Source organism: Lycium barbarum, chromosome 11 (assembly GCF_019175385.1).
Source record: "Lycium barbarum isolate Lr01 chromosome 11, ASM1917538v2, whole genome shotgun sequence".
NCBI lineage: Eukaryota > Viridiplantae > Streptophyta > Magnoliopsida > Solanales > Solanaceae > Lycium > Lycium barbarum.
The window spans coordinates 39,628,157-39,642,139 of record NC_083347.1 but is presented as its reverse complement, the minus strand read 5'-3'; the positions used below and the strand labels follow the sequence as shown (position 1 = coordinate 39,642,139).

The 13,983-nt window shown below is 40.1% G+C and overlaps 2 protein-coding genes across 2 annotated transcripts; both read right to left on the bottom strand.

The window, feature by feature from the left end:
* Nucleotides 1-4,086: 4,086 nt before the first annotated feature.
* LOC132617051 (probable mannitol dehydrogenase) lies at nucleotides 4,087-13,633 on the bottom strand. Its single transcript, XM_060331922.1, has 5 exons — nucleotides 13,356-13,633; nucleotides 12,996-13,109; nucleotides 5,134-5,650; nucleotides 4,688-4,841; nucleotides 4,087-4,558 (listed from the first exon to the last, which is right to left on the bottom strand). The coding sequence occupies exons 1-5, from the start codon at nucleotides 13,451-13,453 to the stop codon at nucleotides 4,356-4,358; spliced, it is 1,086 nt and encodes a 361-aa protein (XP_060187905.1). The 5' UTR covers nucleotides 13,454-13,633; the 3' UTR covers nucleotides 4,087-4,355.
* LOC132617053 (uncharacterized) lies at nucleotides 9,810-12,989 on the bottom strand. The gene is made up of 2 exons (XM_060331923.1): nucleotides 10,186-12,989; nucleotides 9,810-9,946 (listed from the first exon to the last, which is right to left on the bottom strand). Exons 1-2 carry the CDS (start codon nucleotides 10,739-10,741, stop codon nucleotides 9,912-9,914), a joined length of 591 nt encoding a protein of 196 aa, XP_060187906.1. The 5' UTR covers nucleotides 10,742-12,989; the 3' UTR covers nucleotides 9,810-9,911.
* Nucleotides 13,634-13,983: the final 350 nt, after the last annotated feature.

Genomic DNA, 13,983 nt, shown 5'->3' with positions numbered 1-13,983 from the left:
ATGATGCCTTCGGCATCCTCTTTGCTTAAGGAGATGGAACCTTCGGGCATGTATCCCGGCTGCGCTTCTCACGTACAATGGAAACCTTTGTCCGTTGCATCACCGGGCATCGAGGCGCATCCATACCCCCGATTATCATGTTGATTATGTGCTGAGGTTCCACCGGTTCAGCCCGTTTGTTTGACTCCCTTTCCTTGTAGTGGCCTTTAGCTCGCTCACTCAGGAATTCACGAAGGTGACCATTTTTCAGTAACCGGGCCACCTCCTCTCTCAATTGGCGACAGTCTTCAGTTATGTGCCCATGGGTTCCGTGGTACTCACATATCACGTTCGGGTCCCGTTGACCGGGATCTGATCTCAATGGTCTCGGCCATCTTGCTTCTACGATACGACCTATGGCCGAGACGAGATCCGTGGTATTGATGCCGAAGTTGTACTCCGATATCCTCGGCAGGTCTCTGTTAGTAGTCGAGCTCCCGGCATCACTTCTAAATGACAGACCTCGGTTGTTCGATGGCCGCTCGGTCCGTTTATCACCCTGGCCGGAGAATTGGCTGGGACCAACCCTCGATTTTTCCGTCCTGAAGCTTGGCTTTTTCTGAATGAGAGTACGGCCTGTACCTTTCCCTCGATGGTCTTGACTCCGGCTCGTAATTTTTCCTCGATCTCTCTGAGCTTTTGCTTATGTTTACTCGGGGGGAGTTCAAGCTGGTCATCTTCTACCCAAATCTTTGATTCTTACCTGTTATGAACATCAGCCCAGGTCATAGCCTCGTATTTCAGCAAATTTTCTTTTAGTTTGAACGAGGTCGTCGAGCTTCGAGGATTAAGCCCTTTGATAAAAGCTTGCGCAGCCCATTCCTCCGGAACCGGAGGGAGCTCCATCCATTCTCTTTGGAACTAGTTGACAAATTCACGTAATAACTCATCATCCCTTTGGGCTGTACGGAAAATATCCGTCTTACAAGTCTGCACCTTTTTGGCATCGGCATGAGCTTTTATGAACGCATCCACAAGCATTTCGAAAGAAGTGATTGAATGCTCAGGCAGATGGTCGTACCAAGTCAATGCTCCCTTCGACAGAATTTCCCCAAACTTTTTCAACAACACGGATTCAATTTCATTCTTTTCGATGTCATTGCCTTTTATGGCACAGGTGTATGAAGTCACGTGTTCTGCGGGTCCGTTGTGCCATCATATTTCTGGATATCCAGCATTTTGAACATCTTCAGGATCAATTTCGGAGCCGCACTCGGAGGAAAAGGCCTTTGAATGTACCTCTTCGAATCCGGTCCTTTCAGAATAGGCGGAGCCCCCGGGATCTGATCCACCCGAGAGATATATGTTTCCACCCTCTTCTCAGTTGAGTCTACCCGCTTCGCCAATGTTTCGAGCATTCTCAGAACCTCGGTGGATGAACCAGCTCCGGACCCATTACTCTCGATCATCCGTGTTTCGTCCCTTCTGGGTTCGGCAACACCTTTCGTTCTCTCCGGGGTCGTTTCATCATTTTTGCTTTGCAACTGGGCTATTGCGACTCCTTGCTCGGCAATAGCTGCTCTCTGTTCCTACAACATTTCAAAAATTAAACGAAAATTAATATCATCCGGGGTGTCCGGCACTTTCCGGCCTTGTGCCCGAGACAAAGTAATTGAATTGTAAGTATTTAAGGGATCAGTGACCGGTTGGGCGACATTCTCCTGGTTCACGGTGTTCTACCGGTTGAGGCCCTCCCTCGAATCAATGGAGTTTGGGTCGATGGGATCTGCTGGTAAGCCCCGTAGCCCACTGTTCTCATTTTCGGCCACAATCTCGTTGTTGTTGACTTGACTAGATTGTTCACTGCTTGCCATTTTGTCCGTTTTGACAAAGACGAACAAAGATTTTTTCAATCTTAACGGGTAAGAGATAGAAGCCAAGATCAAAAACCACTATTATCCTTGCCCCACGGTGGGCGCCAAACTGTTTACCCCGAATTTAGGTAATCAATTGAATTTGTAGGTAAGGTATAGGATATGTGGACAAACTTTAATCTATTTTGATTTTTCGTGGAATATATGTATATATTTGTGTGCAATGGTTTATATATATATGAATATACGCGTTAATAACTTGAACAAATATGTTGCTATGGATGATCAAGTAAATGATGTTAGAAGAGTAAGCTAACGGCAATAAAATTCCACTGATTCGGGCCAAAGAGAAAAATAATATTTTTATTTGTTATTACAATGCTCTAGATCCCAAAAAGCTAACCTCTCAAAGTAGTGAAATGCCTCCTATTTAAGTTTTGTCTTATGGGCCTTGCATACAACATAAAGCCTTTTTAGAATAAAGTAAAACTCTAAAAGGATAAGGTTGGGTCGTACGGTCTGACACCCGTACGGTTGTCGGTACAATGTGATAGAACGATGTTGACGCGTGGCGATTTTGTAACTGATTAACCGGACTAACGGCCACGATCAACTTGGTCATGCTGAAACCGGACTAACGGCCACGATCAACTCGGTCATTCTGAAACCGGACTGGCTGTGATGCGGAGTTTGGTTCGGAGATACCGGACCAAACAAATTTGCTTCACTTTTCTCAGGTCAGCCGCAGCCGGTGCAATTCCACCAGTTCTAAGGGAAGGCTCGGCGATCATGCTTGTCTCTTCTTATCTCCGGTCCCCGGTCTCACCGGTCTTGCATATATCCGGTTTTTACCGTATACAGTCCTGACATGAATCAGGTTGGTTTGGGTTTTCAAATACCATATCAAATCAATTGTATCTCGGATTTTTAAATCTATAAATCAAGCCAAACAAACAAAAGTTGGATTTTTCAACCTCGAGTTTTTCGGGTTTTTTGGATTGCTCGAGTTTTTTCCGGTAAAGTCTTCATATAAAACATATAACTTTTACTTCAAATATGTATTTAGTCCTAGTAAGTTACAACCATTTAATTAACATATTTTAAAAAAAAAATAACACAAAATGTGAGATGAGAGATGACATTGTATTAAAATATTCAACAAAAAAATGTAATCAAATCGCATAAAATAAAATAATCTTAATCTTAATCTAAAAGTACTAAGTCATGCTATAATAACTACTGCTAATGTATAAGGCACATAGAAAACGATCATAATCTAAAAGTACTAAGTCATGCTAAAATAAATACGGCTAATAAGTATTAATTATACGACTAAATATTAAAGAAAAAAATAAAATTAAGTTATGCATTTTCACTGTCTAAACCAGTATAAAACTAAAGAATAAATATGCAATATTATTGTCAATCCTAGTGTCAGAATTGAATTTCTTTTGTTAGCATTACTATTGATTTGATTTTTGTTGAGATTTATTTGAGTTACTAACATTTATGGGCTATAACTTATTGGACCATTGAAAATTCTAAATCCAAGCTTGAAATAATATTTTAAAAGATAAATAACTATGAAAAAGTTTAAGAAATATTTATAAATTACATTATTAATAAATATTCTTATATGTAAAATATTTTTAATTTTTTTTACATATAATGTCGGATTAGTTTGGTTCGGTTTAACTTTTGTTAGTTAAAACTAAACCAAAACAAACCAAACCAACGGTGGTCGAGCTTTCTTTTAAAATCAAACTAAATTAAATCGAACCACTAATTGAATTTTTTTCTCGATTTTGTGTGAATTATCGATTTGATGCGATTTGTCGGTTTCGTTTGTACACCCTATCTCCAAGGATCCTAATAGGGGGGCCTAGCCATTTTCCAATACAAAATTCAGAGAAAGGGACCACATAAGGAAAGGAAAAATAAAAATGATAACGTTTAATTGCTCTAATAACTTTATCAATTTCCATGGGAGAGATCAAGACACATAAATACAAATACAATTGTAGTGAAAATTTTTGGTCATGCTTTTGAAAACATCGCGAACCAAGCGTTACATAACATTGAAGGCGCAACAAACAAAGATAGACATGACAAACATGTTGACTCATTCAAATTCAGGGTTCATGTCACGACCTAAAATCCCACTTAGGCAGTGATGACAACAAAGCCTACCCTATAGGCGAACATATCAAAGGTAACCATGATACCAATACAATAAGGCGAAATAACGAACAGGATTAACATTAAGAAAGAATCTCCAAGTTAATAAAATGTGGAACTATACAACCTCCGAGAGCTGGTGTCACACGTCATGAGCTACTAAGAAAGAAATATACAACTCTAAAATGAAAGGTACAACATCAGTTTGGATAACAACAAAATAATTCAGTTATGCTCGCTTCTGGTTGGAATTGCGATTTAAACCCGTTGTTTTATTTCCAAATCATCATAAAATACTAGAATTACATGAAGTGGAAGTCGTAATCATTCTGGTTGAAGAGTCTTGGCGATGTCAATGACAAAACGGTATTTAACATCAGCTCTAGCGAGACGCTCCAATGCAGTATTTACATAGTACATTGGAATGACTTCAACATCTGCTGTTATATTGTGTTTTGCAGCAAAATCAAGCATTTCTTGCGTCTCTTTCATCCCTCCTATCCCACTGGCACCTACAAGCTTCCTCCCTATAATTGTATGCAAGTTTCAACTGATTAACGTTTCGACCAACTAAAAAAAAAAAATTAAGTATGAGAAAGTAATGCATCATTGCACGTACAGTCTCAATACAATCTAGACATTGAACGTACACTCACCCATAAGCAGTGGAAAGACTGGTAGCTCGAGGGGTTTTTCAATTCCGCCAAGCAAGATAAGCTTCCCATTGGTCTTCAATAGCGCAATCAATGGTTGGACAGGGTGAGTAGCAGAGACTGTATCAAGAATGCCATCCATTGTGCCCATAGCAGCCTATGGATACAGTAAAACACAATTATTATGTATTAGACCACAATGATGCTGGAGCGGATGCAACATAGATCCGCAGAACCAGGATATTCTATGCGGTGACACAGATGAATTGATATGAAAAAGTCATCAAATACCAAATCTGGACCCCATAATTGCAGGAGTAATTGAGTTGAGTGGCAGAACATAAATATGGAACCTATCAAGTTTAAATCTTGGATATGCCTCAACACAATGTTATTCTGTGAAATTGATGATAGAAATAACAAGTTAAAGGTTGATTAGAATTAGCTACCTGAAGCTGATCCGTATCAGTGCTGACCAAAAACGAATCAGCACCGAGATGATGAGTAGCTTCCTTCTTTTTATCTTGTGATCTACTAATTACCGTTACCTTTTGTCCCAAAGCCTTGGCAAACTTGACAGCAACATGACCAAGTCCACCAAGACCTACTACACCAATATGAAAACCCGGTTTGTCTAGCCCAAAGTATCTTAGTGGGCTGTAGGTTGTAATCCCAGCACAAAGAAGAGGGGCTGCAGCAGCTAAGGGTAGGTTTTCTGGGATATGAACGACGAAATGTTCATCAACAACAATCATATCCGAGTAGCCTCCATATGTTGGTGTTCCATCATGATCGATCGCATTGTAGGTAGCTATTGCTCCCTTTGAGCAATAGTTCTCAAGATCATTGCTGCAGTTTTCACAAGACCTACATGATCCAACTAGGCACCCCACCCCAGCTTTATCTCCAACTTTGAACGTGTCCACCTTGCTACCAACCTCAGTTACTTCACCCACAATCTCATGTCTGCATTGACCAGTTCAGCTAACAAAGTTACAACTCAAATTTTTAATATGTAAAGCTAGCAAGCTGAGCTATTGACTCTGAACATTGCAGGAATGATCCTAAATTGTGCCAAAACCCTTGGAACCTTAGGAAAGAACTACTGAAGGTTTGATTTTAACTTCTATACACAGTCCGTGTGGAAAAAAAAAAAATCACACTATCAGGTTACCTAAATAATAACTATGCGTAGGTTTATATAAAAAGTGGATCGACCTAGAAAATAAGACAGGCTGCCCGCTATAATAGGTTAAATAAAATTGATACGATAAAAGTTGTTTACGCTATGAGTGTATATAAGCTAAATCCTTAATGTTTTGACAAAGGATGGATTTTTTCGCAAGTAAACATAATAACCTTATTAATAATCCAATATTATCCGATTTCATATGGTCATTATAAATCAAAGAATAGTTCATAAGTTCATTAGAATCATAAAGTCTTTTCTTTAAACGTCATATGGCTGCAGCAATAGCTTCTCTTGTTTTAAATCAGGGCAACTCAATGCCCGCCTCAAAGCTGTGACTTCTGAAATGTAAATTCTTAGAGGTTATTTTTTTTGGTGGCACCATAGGTCAATGTGAAAAATTAAAGTTAATTTTTTTGAAGAATAAATATCATAGATATTTAGAAGAGCTCCTAGAAAGTTATAATGTAATATCTTTGAAATATATTGTATTAGAAAATGTCTAGAAATTCTAAACACTTAGATATTTATAGTTGAGGATAGAATTATCTAGATCCTTTTGTATCTAGAATAATATCAAGATATTCTAGAGTAGTGGTAGGAGATAAAGATGACTAGATTTTTCTAATGGATGTATCTAGAAGTATTTCTAGAACCATCCCTACACAAGTATAAATAGGGGTGGCCTTAGTCATTTGTAACTAACCCCAATTGTAAGCTAATACTACCAATACAAGCCAATTCAAGTAAACTTTTTCTTTCCATAGCTTCCTCTTCTTTAGTTGAATCTTCCGATCTTATTTAACGATCTTGGGCTAGCAGAAGGTTTCCCCGATTTACTTTTCTTCTACTATATTTCTCTACATGATATCAGAGCCATAGCCATAGCCATAGCCGTAGTTGGCTACTGGATTTTATTTCAAGATCGGGTTACTGGTAGATTCAACTGGTTTCTCTAAATGGATTTAAGCGGCCGCGTTAATGGACTGGGGATGGAGTTGTTGAATCAGTCCAATTACAAGGTATGGAAGACATGTATGGAGTCATACCTTGTGGGAGAGGATTTGTGGGATGTTGTTAATGGTAGTTACACAAGTCCTCCTATTGACGGACCGGAAAATAGCGACGCATGCAAGAAGTGGAAGAAGATTAATGCAAAGGCGGAATTCATCCTAAAGAGGTCCATTTCTCACAACTTGTTTGATCATATTATTAGGTGCAAATCAGCTCATGAGATATGGAAGACCCTCGATCGGCTGTTCAATAAGAAGGATGAAGCGCGGCTACAAATCTTGGAGAATGAATTGGCTAACACCATTCAAGGTAATCTTTCTATTGCCGAATATTTTTTGAAGATTAAGAACTTATGTTCAGAGATCTCATTATTAAATCCGGATGAGGCTATCTCTGAAGCACAAATGAGAAGAATTATCATTCGTGGTTTGAAGTTAGAATATATTCCTTTTGTTACATCAATTCAAGAATGGGCTCAACAACCATCCTTGGAGGAGTTTGAGAATTTGTTGTCATCACAGGAGCTACTAGCCAAACAGATGGCTAGTGTATGTTTTAAAGAAGGGGAAGGAAATGCTCTAGTAGCCGACAAGAGAAACTTCAAAGGAAAAACATTCAGAGATATGCCACACTCTCGATCTCAAAGTGTTTCCAGCTCGCTAGAAAAGGAGAGACAGTCTACTAATAACTATAAGAAGACTCTCAAATGTTACAGGTGTGGTAAAATAGGACACATAAAAAGATATTGCCGAACAAAAGAGAGCAACATGGCTCAAGTTGAGAAAGCTGCTGAAGAAGAGGACTGGGGAAGGTGCTTCATAGCTGAGGCTCGAGTAGTAGATGCCCTGGCTTCCTTCAATTTCGAAAGAGACTGGATCATGGATTCAAGAGATAATACGGTCCATCACGTGGAGAAGGAAGACATTGGTACGTTGAGAGAGGAACATCCCACCCTTGTGACGGGTCACAGCAATGCCAAGAAAATAATTCAAAGGACCTAAATCCTTCATAGCAAATTCGGAACCAAGACGATCCATGATGGAACGACGGAGAGTGTTTGAGGATGCAGTGAGAATAATATCAGCAACATATAGTAAAATGTATGCCATGTCAGTCCCCGTATGGTAGATGAACAAAGAATTATCAAACCTGCTATTTGAGAATCCAATGGAATACACAAAATCTGCAAATCGTCTATACCAAGCACGTGGAGCCTGCTTAAGCCCATAGAGAGACTTACGCAATAGGCAAACATAATCAGGATGTGTGCGATCCCGAAAACCCATAGGTTGATGCATATACACAGTTTCCTTGAGCTCACCGTGAAGAAAAGCATTCTTCACATCCAATTGATGTATAGGCCAATGCTTTGACAAAGAAAGACTGAGAATAGTGCGGATAGTCGCCGGTTTCACCACCGGACTGAACGTCTCACCACAATCTATGCCAACCTGCTGAGTTTTGCCATCACCTACAAGTCGGGCTTTATGCCTCTCAAAATCACCATTAGACTTTTCTTTATGAGTAAAAATCCACATAGAACGAATAACATTAACATTAGGTGGACGGGGGACCAAATCCTACGTCTTATTCGTAACAAGAGCATCAAATTCATCATTCATAGCCATTTTCCAATTCGGGTCACGAAGAGCGGCCAATGGGTTACGAGGTAGAGGAGATTTCGTAACCGTGGTATGTAAGTTAAACTAACATTTAGGCTTGACAATACCTCGTTGGCTGTGTGTGACCATGGTGGGTCGTGGAGTGGGAATATGCGGCTAGACATTGGCATGTGGAAGGGGGCTGGTGGTCGGGCTAGGGGCCTGTTGGGCAGCCTGCACGATAGGCGGTGCAGCAATAGGAGTGGCGGACAATGGATAAAGAAGGGGGGGAACCGGCTGGGGCTGCTGCAACGTTGGGCCAGCAGCGATAACGGGAGGGAGTGGAGCAGGGCTGCTCGGCTGGACAGAGGGCGGTGGAGGGGCAGCTCCGTATTTTTTGAGGTGATGAAAAACATAAGGTGAGATTCCTTCATCCAAAAAATCGCAAGTATGGGATTGTGGGGTAGGAAGGATAGCAACAGGAAACTGAGTCTCATCAAAAATAACATGACGACTAATGATGATTTTATTTGATGATAAGTCATAGCATTTGTAGCCTCTATGGTTTGATAGGTACCCCAAAAATACACAAGGTGTAGACCGGTCTTGCAACTTATTAATCGTAGTTGACGGGAAAAGGGGGTAGCACAAACACCCAAAAACCCAAAGATGAGAGTACAAAGGTTCCTTTTGATATAGAGCTTGGAGGGGAGACTTTTGATTCAATAATTTGCTTGGTAAAATATTGATGAGGTAAGTTGCCATTTGCAATGCATGATGCCAAAAGGAAGGTGGAAGAGAAGCGTGGGCAAGAAGAGTCCGCATGACACTATTGATAGACCGAATTTTCCTTTCGGCCTTCCCATTTTGTGAGGACGTATGAGGACAAGAAAGACGGAAAGACATCCCATTCGACTCACAAAAACGCCAAAAATCACTATTCTCATATTCTTTCCCATTATCACATTGGACATTTTTTATTTCTCGTTCGAAATGTGTTCGGACATGGGCCCGAAATTCTAAGAACTTAGCATAGACATCAGATTTCTTAGCTAAGGGAAAAGTCCACAAATATTTTGAGAAATCATCCAAGAAAAGAACATAATACCGATGACCCATGGAACTTAAGACGGGAGAAGTCCATAAATCACTATGAATAATATCAAATGGCATAAAAGTGTTCGAATTAGACGGAACAAAAGGCAACTTAATATGTTTACCAAGCACGCAAGAACGACAAATACTAGAGCAACTAGAATTATTACATTCAATGCTTTTATTGATCCTAAGAGAATTTAAAATTGACGCTCCCGGGTGACCTAAACGATCATGCCAAAGAGAAGAAGACAAAGCAGCAAAGGTTGATGGAGAATTGGTTGTATTTGTGATGGTGGTGGTGATGGGATATAGATCGCCCTGGCTCTCACATCTCATTATTGGCATCCCCGTCTGAAAATCCTTCACAGAAAACCCATATGGATCAAAATCAACAGTCACAGAGTTATCAGTAGTAAACTTTCTAACTGAGATTAAATTTTTAATGAGTTTTGGGGCGTGGAGGACATTTTTCAACGATAAAGGAGGGTTTGGGAGAGGTAAATGAGTATGACCACAACCACGAATTGGAATTGAATGACCATTACCAACAACAATACCATTATAATGATTGCTCAAATTAGAATAAGACGAGAGATTACCATTCGTGGATGTCATGTGAGATGTGGCACTGCTGTCCATGTACCACTTCTGATCCGGAGGATTCATAGTCATCGTATGCATTGCTGATTCGATGTCCGTTGGAGCATAAGGTGGGGCATACACCTGCTGATACGGGGCAGCAGCAAAGGCCTGTTGCGGAGGCTGGGGAGCAGAGCCCAGTACGCCCGGCTGTTGGGCCGAGGGGCCTTGCGCAGGTCTTGTCCAAGTTGACGGATACGGGCAAGGAGGCACGGCCCATTGTGGCATCCAACCCCATGCATAATTCGGAAGCTGCCAAGGGTGAGGAGAAGGGTGACGCGGCCAACTGCCTGGCTGTGGCTGCGAATTACCGCCGCTGTTACCGCGGCTGCCACCACGGCCGCCCTTACCACGGCCAGCGCCGTTACTACGGCCAGAATTGCGGCCTTTGTTGTTATTTTTGCCCCTGTTATTCACAGCATGACCAGAATTGTGAGTATTATAAAAAAAGGAAGTGGAACCCTCACCACCTGTGGTAGCCACCATCGCCGAAGGGGTAGTGTGGGCCGCCTGCATCGCCTGTTCTCGTTCCTCCAGAACAAGAGAGGAGTGTGCCTCAATGAATGGAGGCAATGGTTTACTGTGGCGAATCTGCGTTCCCACACCCTTGAAAGCTTCGGTGAGACCCGAAACAAGCTGAAGAACAAGTCAGGAATTTGAAACCGGAGCCCCCACATTCTTTAATTGATCGGAGATGCTCTTGAGCCTTTGACAATACACGGACGCGTTTGGGAAGTCTTCCATCCTAGTAGTGGAAAACTCTTGTTCGAGCATGACGGCACGGGAGTTTTGATGGTCCTGGAATATGTCACGCAAGCGAACCCAGGCTTCCATGGCCGTTGCTTCAGGTTCAAGAATTGTAGTGAGGAGGTCATTCGAAATCGTGGAATAAATCCACTCGAGCACGGTCGCATCAAGAGTCGACCAAAGCTCTTTTTCGTCATCGGAGGGAGTGGCTGCCTGCTTCCCTTTCTCTGGTGCGATGATATGGTGTATGGCCTTATGGGATTTGGCGTGGATTTTAAACAATTCCTCCCATGTACCGTATTGTGCATTCTCCATTTCAAGAACCACAGAAATGTGATTGCGGATGTTGGAGACGGCGAACGCGGGGTGGAAGGAGGTTTTTGAGTCAAACATAGTGGCGGAAAAGAAGGGGCAGCCGTGACGGAGCTAGGGCAGCAGAGAGGAGAGGAGAGGAGGAGAAAGAAAACCCTAGACTTCTGATACCATGAAAGAATTATTTTCCGTAGTTTCCTTTCATTCCTTGAATTGGTTAATATACAAAATATCCTAACCTAAAATAGAAGATTACAAAATATACAAAATATTCTAACCTAAAATAGGAGATTACAAAATATTCTATCTAATATTTACATAATCTATCAGATTCCAAAGACGTTCAGACCAGTGACGTGGTAGCTGCTACCGAGGAAATCAACGAAGCAGATCCTGAAACTGGTAATAAAAGTCTGGAAGTGGAGGATGTTGAAGTAGATCCTAAGCATGAAGTTTCTGAAACTATATATGACAATGGTGATCATTCTGGAGAAAGCATTGAGGGAGTTGTAATGGAAGTTGAAGTCTCTGGTCAATCATCTGCCATATCAGAGTCAATCACTAGCTCAGATCAAATACTGGAAGCAGACGGAGAAGCTGACGGTCAAATAGATGAAGAGGTTGACCTCGAAGGCTCAATTTCATATGGAGAGACAGATAATATGGTTCTCGGATGCTCTGAAGCTGCCAAACAATTTTTTGAGTAGCTAGAAAGGGAATGTATTGGTGGATCCTATGTTGGTGTTGAGTCTTCGAAGGGTATCCATGGTCAGATCGTCATCGACTCAGATGGTTCTCTAGATAACACAATTGTTAAGGAGCTAAGAGAAAGGGGGAGTCTGGAAACTCAAGAATGTGAAGTTCAGCATGAAGATGAGTCACGTGGTTCGCAAAGGCCAAAAAGAAATAGTGGCAAGTCTGCCTGCTACCGAGATGAAAATTTTATCAAGAGATATTCATGTTTCTTTGGAGGCCATTATTAGCGGAAAACCATCATCATTTGAAGAAGGAAGAAGTGTCGAGAAAGTATTGCTGAGATCTTCACCAAGGCATGTCCAAAAGCTTCGTCTGAGTTCTTCCACGACAAGTTCAGGATAGCTTCCAAAAAATTACTTTAAGGGGGAGTGTGAAAAATTAAAGTTAATTTTTTGGAAGAATAAATATCATAGATATTTAGAAGAGTTTCTAGAAAGTTATAATGTAATATCTTTGAAATATATTGTATTAGGAAATGTCTAGAAGTTCTAAACACTTAGATATTTATAGTTGAGGATAGAATTATCTATACCCTTTTGTATCTAGAATAATATCATGATATTCTAGAGTAGTGGTAGGAGATAAAGATGACTAGATTTTTCTAATGGATGTATCTAGAAGTATTTCTAGAACCATCCCTACACAAGTATAAATAGGGGTGGTTTTAGTCATTTGTAACTAACCCCAATTGTAAGCTAATACTACCAATACAAGCCAATTCAAGTAAACTTTTCCTTTCCATAGCTTCCTCTTCTTTAGTTGAATCTTCCAATCTTATTTAACGATCTTGGGCTAGCAGAAGTTTCCCCGATTTACTTTTCTTCTGCTATATTTCTCTACAGAGTAATGTTAACAAATACAGAATGCAATATGTGGTACAAATCAGAAGCCAGGAAAAGAAATCTGCATATACATGAAATACAATATTTTCAAGAATAAAAAATTGAGACCATACCCAGGGACCATAGGGTATTCAGAAAATCCCCATTCATTCTTCAATTGATGAAGATCAGTATGACAGATACCACAATAAAGAACCTTCAACTTCACATCCTTATCACCAGTTGTCCTGCAAAAACATATCCATTTTAAACCAAAAGAATACAATTCATTTCTTAAATGAAAGACAGTTTAAAAAATAACTTTTACAGCATCAGTTCAATTTGATCATTTATAGCAGGGTATTACTCTATTTTCTAAATTACCAATCAGTCTTGATATTAAAAGCTACTTGTTCTAGGTAAAGTTAACTTGATCCTTTTAAAAAAAATATATACATTGTCGGTGCACAAAACTTAAACTCAAAGTTAATTACCTTCTGGAGAATTTGAAGGGGGAGAGGTACCCAGTAATGTCTTTAGCAGCCCAACCAAAAGCTTTCACTGGATGCACTTCCTCTGGTGATTTCTCCATAACCCAATTCTTGAATTTTTCTCACTACCTCAACAACAAAAGAAAAAAAGGATGAAGTCACAGTAAAATTTCCTTTTTTCTTTTGGATAAGAAAATTAAATTAAAAAGGGTAGTTCAGATAGTACTATTGGTGATGGAGTTAATAATAATGGAAACAAAGTGCAACTGTTTAGTATATGGTGTGAAAAATAAAGATACTGGTGTGACTTTTAAAGTCCACTTGTCAAATAAAGAGTGAGCCTTAAGCCCTTAACACACTTTTTTGTTTTTTTGCTCGTCTCTCAGAAAAATTTTGGTACGGTGTGTAAGAGCCTGTATGGATGGGCTTAAAAAAAGCACTTTATAGGCTAAAAATAAAATTAGAGTTATAAGTTGGAAATAAGCTGTTTTAGATAAGCTAAGCTAAATGGATCTAATTAATTTTTTTGGCTTAGTTTAAGCATAAAATGACTTTAAGCAGGTCAGTCAAACACTCAAAAAAACTAAAAACAGCTTATAAGTCAATCTAAATAGTGGCGGAGCTAGGATTT